Below are 9,314 nucleotides of genomic sequence, written 5' to 3'. Positions count from 1 at the left end.
AAAATTAAGGAAATATTTTGGTATAAAGTATAAAAAAAAAATCAAAGTATAGAGAATGGGAGTTCCATGATGTTAAAATTAAATAAAATATCACACCAACATATTTATACTTCTAAAATTTATTAAAAAAATAATTTTACAACGAAATTATCCAAACCTATAGTTTAATTAAATTAATCTACATACACAAAATAATTATAATAAATTATTTATAAATATTATTATCAGTATAATAATTACACGGGACCCTTTCAAAATGATGCCAAATAGGCGTAGCTCACATGAACGAGAACATGGGCCACTAAATATAGTTTGTTGTAAAAAACCTGATCATTTAGATGGCCCAAAATGTTACGGATCTTTGATCCAATGACATTCGCGTTTTTCTTTTTGAAAACATTGAAACTCGAATAGAATAGAGTCAATAGACTAGTTGATAAAAAGGAATAAAAATGAAATATACTATTATTCTCGAATAAAATATAAAGAGTAGCCCATATTGAATAATAAGAAAAATTTTGCTCTCTCTTATCATTTTTTAATATGTTATTAATATGTAATATTCATTTATCGATGATTAATTTTCTTCACAAAACTTAATCAATTATCTTTAGTAGGGGATTTTTTTATTAATCACATTTTTTCATCCATAAGATTATAATCCAACACCTTACCTAAAGGAATCAAATCTAATATTACTTGGACTAATGAAATATTCCTTAAAAAAATCATGACATATTGTAAAATATAAACTGAGTTTCAGATGGTCATTTTATCAAAATTAAAAGGTTTAATACTCTGGTGCATGGACTTTTACCAATCTTAACTTGTATTTATTTTTTAATTAGGATCCGCGTCTAATTAAAACATGTGAAACTTTGGAGGTCAATATTCTCATCCGAGCAAATTCTAAACTGAGGAAGAATTTAAAAATACTTAGGTTAGAACCTGCAAAAAGAAAGTGAATGATATTGATAAGTTTATTGTTTTTAATAATAACTATTTTAAAAGTTATATAAACAATATATATTGATAATTATTTTATAATAACAGAACATAAAAGTTGAAGACAAAAACTACATTATATATCTATTATTTTTCATTGCCATATTGTGATTAATTTTTATCATAATTTCTCAAGGCTAGTATTGTTATTTATTTAAACTATCCACAAAATATTATTTAAAGTAGACATTGAGCTAGTTCACCAATTTATTTTTATTTGACTGATCTAGTCTTTATCCAAAATATTATTGATTACCTGCTAATAGAATTCTCACATTAACCATAAGAATAAATAAAACCCATATACCTATCAACATGTTCTGTTTGGACAATTTTCCCATAAGCACTTATAAAAGAAAAAAATAAAAATGAAAAATAAAATAAACTTATCTAGAAGTTAAAATTATGCTTTCTTTATCCCATTAAAAGTGACTAGATGAGTTTTCAATGAAGATTAATCATTAACAAAGTTGATAATACTTTACATTAATGTTTTAAAAATCTAGTCTCTCAAAAAATTATTTTTGGCATATACATGAGTTAATGTTAGCTCATATGAATAAACTTTTTCATTCTTTTCTTTTTATTTTTTTCTTTTAGAAGTATTTATAAAGAAATTTATCTAAACAAATTATATATAATGTAATATAATTGACAAATAATCTTATTTCTTAATTAAACATGTGTTTACAAGTTTAATTTTAGATTTTGTATATGAAAAGATCCTTAAAAAAATAACTCTAGATATCAATATATACTTCAAGATTAGTCCTTGTATCCTATGAAGGATATTAGTGTTCACCCAAAAACCCAAATCCTGTATGAAGTCTTATCCTTTTCAAGTGAATCAGCCTTCGTTGGCAAATATCTCATTCTTAGATCAATAATTGTTCCCAACTTATATATGTCGCTATGAGAAAAGCAATTACACGTCATCTATCACAAAAGTTGGATTGTTGAGTCTCTTACAAAGGTCGAAAAGTCATTCTCATAATCCCAATTCTCCTCTTTTTTAAACAATTGTCTCAGGTCCTTTCCATTTCCATGACACTCATTCTTTTCTCTCATATCTATATGCCCAAATTACTTGTCATCGCAGATGAAATTCACGTGATCTCGGTGCTTTATCTCTCCTAGATCTTACTAATTTCTTCTTGGCCAATTATTTAAATTGCATTGCTATAGTAATTAATATTGTGACACCGCATCCTCACGATATTAATTTTACAATATCAAAATTCATGACATCTCATTCCCTGCATTTGTTGCTCTCAATATAGATAAGTAATTAAATAACAAACTACAAACAATGGATCAGCTCCATCTGGCAACTGCATTACTCCACCACATGCATCTGTCACGCATCAATAAACTTTGGTTGAATTTGTAACAATGTATAACATAAACCAGCTATCATTCATCTGCGACACAAATGGTTTCAAAACTTGAATTATTAACGCAAACATTTAAGATGATTGATTCATATAAACTAGTATTTTAGGTTTATTGATCTGAGATGTGAATTAGAATATATTAGTAATTAATTTATGGAACACATGTAACCTGTGACATCGTAAAAATATCATTGAGTAAACAAAATAAATATCGGCATGGTTATTGATGTAGTTGAGTCAACAGGTGGGAACACAATAGCCTGGCTGAGAGGTGGGAGAATTTTTATAATATCTGCATCCGCATTGCCACGCTAATTAATTGTGACAGCATTCTCACCATTTTTTTTACAATATCTGCCATCACATTCCCTGCCTTTTGTTCCTCTATAAATTATAAAAAGTAATTAATTAAATAGTAACAAACTAGAAACAATTTCGCTCCAACTTGCATCCCTTGAAACTTCATTACTAATTCTTCACATCAGTAGCGGATTCAAAACCCTAAATAAGTAAATACAAATTATAAAAAATAAAATCAATAAATTTAATTATATAAATATAAATGAAATAAAATATAAAAATATAAGATTTTATTTATAAATTTGATGAATTTTAAAAAATAAAAGAGTGCAAATGCACACCCTCGACTGATTGTAGGTCCGTCATTGCTTCACATGCTACAATATAAGGTCATAAATAATGGTATCTAAATTCAAACTATTAACGCAATTAACATGACTAATTAGTTCACATATATATATATATATATATATATATATATATATATATATACTTGTCATTTAAGTTTCTTATTCTAAGATGTGAGTTAGTAATTTATGAAACACATGTAACTTGTGACATTGTAAAAATATGATTGAGTAAATTAATACATAGACATTGGCATGTTATTTGATGTAGTTGAGTCAACAGGTAGGAACATAAGCCTTGTTGTGTCTGAGGCTGGGGCCTTGGGCTTGGTGGGTATTAGCAAATGCATGTGCTCTTCAATGACTTTGTTCATGCCAATTTTGATCCATCCCTTGGACTGTTGTGCCGATAAATTGGACCAACCGACCATTTCCCATTTACAAACACACACCACGCCCGTTTCCAAAATCATTCTTTTTTATTTATCAATTTCATAGTCTCGGAAATCAACCACACACTACTACTCTCTCATCCATCATGCATATATATGCTTTTGACGCCCTTCACTCTCTTCATTTCTTTCTTCCACAAAATGATCAATTCTCATATATAGACGCCACTGCCCATAAACAAGTGAGCTAGCCAAGCCATGCCATTCACGTTAATTACCACCATCTACAGATCGGATAAGATCAAAATAATGAAATGTCCATAAATAAGGGTCCGTTTTAAAGGAGTGAAAATGGACGGAAAAAAATTAAGAGAAAAAAAAACGTATAACAATGTATTTTTCTTTATTTGGTTAAAATGAAAAAAAAATCTAAATAAAAATTGACTCCATGAAATAAAAATTAACAATTTTCTTCTCTTTTATTTTTTTCTCTAATTTAAATTTCGAAATTTTATTTTATTTTATTTTATTTTATTTTAACCGAACAGTATAGATGGATATCTTCTTTTTAGGAGCATTGGGAACATTTGGGCATGGTCAACGGTCGCAACTATCCCATAAATAATTGCCATCTGGATTGGGACCCACTCTTTTCACGACATAGAATTCAATAAAAAATAAAATAAAAATGTTAGGCCCCCAAATTCACTAGGCATCTACTCTACATAAGGGCTTATTAAAACTTGAATGATGCGGTGAGAGAACCGCGACATCATAACTCAATATAGTCAAAGTTAGGTGCAACATCGTGTCCAAGTCTGAGCGGTCAACCTAGCTGAAAAAACATTTAAATTTTTCAAATGAAAAGTAGTTGAAAATTCATAGAAAAGAATAAGAAGAAAAGCAAAATAAACGTAGACTTTTGCGAGTGCTTTCATAAAACCGCGGGACCACAAAAGTAAAATAAAAATGAATTTTGAAGCGTGTAACACTAATACTTGTACTAGTATTATTCAACGGAAGCATTAAATGCAAACAGTTGAAGTGGGAATTTTGAATTTTCCAGATAAAAATGGAATCGTCCGAATTTTCGTATCTTATGGCTTCTATTCACTTGCTGTCAAATAGATATTCCGTATATTTACTTGGTCAGAGTTTGGTAAGACGACAAGCAAGATGGAACAAGAGTCTAGATTGTAAATTTTGAAATTTGGCTGAGCAATTTTATTTTTATTTATAGCCAGAGGAAAATCAGGAGCATGAGTTACTTGCTTCATAATGTTGAAAGGCAAAATTAATTAATTTGGAGTTTGGTGACAGTAAAAAGAAGGAACTCAGGAATGCATTAAACTAAAGAGAATTCTACTGTCACAGTCACAAACAGCCATTCCTTGTTTGGTAGCTGTTGTCTTTGGCATCCCCATTTTGAATTCTCTCTCTTAAAAACACAATTCCCTCGCTCTTCAAAATCCATCTCAACAAAACCTCTTTATTTTTTCTCATTCTCATTACTCTCTCTTTGCAGAGAAGAGAGAAATGTCGGTGAGTTCCAGCTCCAGGGGAAGAATAACGACGGAGCTTCAAGTCCCCAAGAAATGGACAGAGAGAGAAACAAGTCCTGAGAGAACCAAGGTTTGGGCCGAGCCCAAGCCCAAGCCCAAAACGCCCAGAAAAGTTTCCGTCGTTTACTACCTCTCCCGAAACGGCCAACTCGAGCACCCTCACTTCATGGAGGTTCCTCTCTCTTCGCCTCACGGACTCTACCTCAAAGACGTTATCAACCGCTTGAACGCTCTCCGAGGGAAGGGCATGGCCACCTTGTACTCCTGGTCCGCTAAACGGTACCGTTTTCTGTTCTCTTTTTATTTTCCACTAGTTCAAATTCTTTCTCTCTTTTTTTTTCTTGTTTCATTGATATTTGTGGCGATACAGGAGCTACAAAAACGGCTTCGTTTGGCATGACTTGTCGGAGAACGATTTCATCTACCCGACGACGCAAGGGCAAGACTACATTCTCAAAGGATCGGAAATTGTGGAGCACAATGTTACCGGCGCCGGCGCGAGGGTTAACAAATCGGAGGAAGAATCCGATTCGCCGGTGGTGATCACGAGGCGGCGGAACCAGTCGTGGAGCTCAATCGATATGAACGAGTACCGAGTTTACAAGTCCGAATCGTTCGGTGACTCGGCTGGGAGAATCGGCGCCGACGCGGCGACTCAGACGGAGGAGAAGCGGAAGCGGAGGAGGGCGGGGAGGGAGGGAGAAGCGGTGGAGATTCAAGAGAAGAACGATGGAATTGAAGCGGGAATGGAGGGAGAGAGGGTCGCGCACGTGACTTGTGATGATGATAATAATAACCACACTACGGAGCTGAGTAGGGAGGAGATCTCGCCTCCACCGTCGGATTCGAGCCCCGAGACGCTGGAGACGCTGATGAGGGCGGATGGACGGCTCGGATTACGGTCTTCGGAATCCGAGAAGGAGAATCTGACGGTGGAGAGCTGTCCTAGTGGGAGGACGAGAGCTTCGTCTGTTTTGTTGCAATTGTTATCGTGCGGTGCGGTGTCGTTTAAGGAGTGTGGGGCCAACGCGGTGAAGGATCAAGGGTTCTCGTTGGTTGGGCACTACAAGTCCAGGATGCCCCGCGGAGCAGGGAATCATTCGGGAAACGAAACGGGGACATCGATGGAAATTCCAGATTTGAGCAGGGTGAGGTTGGAAGACAAAGAATATTTTAGTGGGAGCTTGATAGAAACCAAGAAAGTGGAAACCCCTGCTTTGAAGAGGTCATCTTCTTACAATGCAGATAGGTATGTTACGCATGTGCTTTCAAATTTAGTGAATTAGACAGACATTTTTTCATGCTGCTACAAGATTATTGGTAATGGATAATCCTGGTTAATGAATATTTAACAGCTGATATTAAAAGAATTGAGTTAAAATTATTTATTTGATCTAATAACATAGTATTTGACAATTTCTGCATCTATTCATAGATTTTTTTTATATAGCCATTGTTTTGGGGTGACTTTTATAAATTCCATGCTCCTGCGTGTACCTAGTAATTAGCAACGTTGGAGAATGTGGACATTGACATTCGTCCTGTTTCTGCTCCATAGGCTGAATAAAAAATGTGGTTAAGCATGTGTGAATGCTTCTAGGACGTTGAAAGCATCTTGAGATTGAAGACATAAAAAATGTTATTCGAGTTGAACAAGTAGGTCATATTTTGTTATTCGAGTTGAAGACAAAAAGTATTTTGCACACTATTTTGTAGGTTATTATATTCTGTACCTAATTTCTTTCCCATTTCATTTTTTTTTTATCATATCATTTATTTATATTTATTAGTTTTTTTTCTGTTTCCCTCATTCTTCTGCCCATACACTTAAAATTTGGGGGATACATTTAACATTTTTTCATATTATACTACTACAGTTTCCGTATAAAGTGTTATGCATGTCATTAGTCTTTTTTAGTTGTATTAAGTAGGTATTCAGAGATGGATCTAATGGACCTAATAGAGAACATTAGAAGTTATTTCAAAAATTCTGAACTAAACTACATATCTTACGGTTTCAAATTTTTGTATATCTTATGCATTATTGTCAGATCAGGGTAGGGTTCCCACTTCCTCGGTCTCCGGATGTTGTCCATTCTGCTAGTTCATCATGTAGTCTCCTATTTATTTCTAGGTGAAAATGAAAGCCTAAGTAGTCATGCTTAAACTTTTGCAAGATATTGCTCCAACTCCAATTTTCATTTGATTTTTTTTTTTGTTTATGATCTGCTCGTTAATTGGATGTGAAAATTGTACAATTTATAAAAATGGGTAGCTAGCAGCTTGTTACAATTGGTTTTGCACCGTCACATAAGATGCTGATACTTGACAGTGGCGTGTCTGTCCAGTTCCATCTTGTTGTACTCAGTATGTATTGCGAATTAATTATACTTCTTAAATTTTAGTAAATGATGCATGTATTCATACCCGTCATTTTGTTTTGGCCCCATTTAGAATTTGTCAGCTTCTGTATGTGGGGTCTAATTTAAAGCATCCAAAGAGTTAATCATTCGTTTTTCATAAATTAACTTGCCAGTTTGCCACCTATAATTATACTGGTAGTACGAAATTAGCGACAACTGGGGTGCATCGGGGTAAAAAAAAAAAAAAAGAGGAGGAATTTCTGTTGGGCGCTTGGGGTAATGAGTACATCAAATATTATATGCTCTGTTTTGATTGCAGGCTACTGTTTATTATTATCGTTTTAGGTATGTACTGGAAATTAGGTATGTTATTAAATAGCATAATAATAATTGTTATTAATTGTATAACAATTTTTTTAATGATCGGACAAAATGTCATTAGATGGCATGATTAAAGATTGCCTTTATGATTATGACAGTGACTTTATCAATTATGTGGTTTGGTCTAAAGTTTGGGTTTGTCTATTGTCTCTTCTCCTTGCAGTGGTTCCCGGTTGCAAATAGTGGAGCATGAAGGAGAAGCTGTGCGGGCAAAGTGCATACCTCGGAAGTCTAAGACACTACCAACAAAAAAAGAAGAGGGTGCTTCCATGCATATTGTTGTCAGTAGCCAACATGGGAGCAAAAGATTCGACACACAACAATAAACTGATGATACTTTGAATGAATATAAAGCGAAAGGAAACCTTGTGAATGGAGGTTTGTAGGCTGATAGTGGAGAAGAGGGCAAAAGCTTAGAGATGTGAGGTTAGAACGAGAAGTGTGGAAGAATGTATAAATATAGGGAAGCAGATAGGATCTGTACTAATCAAGTAAGTACAGTATAGTGATCTAGAGCTTTGCAATTTGCATGTCACGGCATAGTGGGCAGATACGTCGAGGGAACGTTACCTATGGAAAGAAAGTAACTACTAGTTTGTAGCCCTTGTCCATTTTGATGTTTAGGTTTTGGCCTAAAGTCAGTACATGTAAGGGTGATCTGATATCTGTTTCCATTACTTGCTCTTGTTAAAAATCTCATCACGTGAGTAGTATTTAAAAAATCTATAAAATTCAGGAAAGAATATTTAAACCAAGAAAAGACGAGGGAAAGCGAGTCAAATTAAGATCTTGGTTTAGTTTGATTGAAAAACTTTTATTTTCCCTTCCTTTATTTGGTTTCTAAGGAGAATTTTTTACACAAAAACTGTACACAACATAGCTTTTGATGAGTCGTGTAAGAAGAGGAATTTTTTCTTCCCTTGTCCCACTGCTCTTTTACTCCCTGAAAGCATCCATGATTCGTCCATATAATGATTAGTCACTATGTCTTTGTTATAAGAACAGCATGAAAAGCAACGATCTCCACAAAATCACGTCTTGAAATTGTTCCTATATCTGTTTAAAATCCTTAATTACTAATCTAAATCAACTAATTTAAACTACATGACCATTGCTAATAGGCTCAAAATTTGATGTTCACAACAATACATGTTAAAGTTTAGTTTAACTTATGATGCCATCCGAAAACAATGCTCCTCAATCCAAAAAGAGCACAAAATTAGGTATATAAGCCAATGTCATGTCATTTTTGATATGGTTCTTTTCACAGAAAAAACAGATAGACATAGAGAAGAAAAGCAGTAGAAAAGTGAAGATTGAAGAAGATGACGAACCTGGACAAAATAGCTGCAAAGAAGTGAGACTAGAAGGGTGTGATAGTGTAACAAAAGAGATGTGTACTCGGTACACGTGAAGAAACTCTGAAGGCAAAGGTTAGTTTCAAATTCAAAATAAGGAAAAAAGGTCTCTTTTCTTTCTTTCAATTTTTGAAGTAATTTAAATTAAAATGGAAAATAAGAAATCTTAATCCATCTTATTTTTTCTTTCTTTATTTTAAAACTAAATAAGG

General features: G+C 33.6%; 1 protein-coding gene across 1 annotated transcript; it reads left to right on the top strand.

The window, feature by feature from the left end:
• The first annotated feature begins 4,862 nt into the window (after positions 1-4,862).
• Positions 4,863-8,661, top strand: LOC114380146 (protein UPSTREAM OF FLC-like). Its single transcript, XM_028339086.1, has 3 exons — positions 4,863-5,279; positions 5,371-6,249; positions 7,908-8,661. Exons 1-3 carry the CDS (start codon positions 4,975-4,977, stop codon positions 8,068-8,070), a joined length of 1,347 nt encoding a protein of 448 aa, XP_028194887.1. The 5' UTR covers positions 4,863-4,974; the 3' UTR covers positions 8,071-8,661.
• Positions 8,662-9,314: the final 653 nt, after the last annotated feature.

This window comes from Glycine soja, chromosome 12, assembly GCF_004193775.1.
Source record: "Glycine soja cultivar W05 chromosome 12, ASM419377v2, whole genome shotgun sequence".
NCBI classification, from domain to species: Eukaryota; Viridiplantae; Streptophyta; class Magnoliopsida; order Fabales; family Fabaceae; genus Glycine; species Glycine soja.
This window is presented reverse-complemented; position numbering and strand designations above follow the sequence as displayed.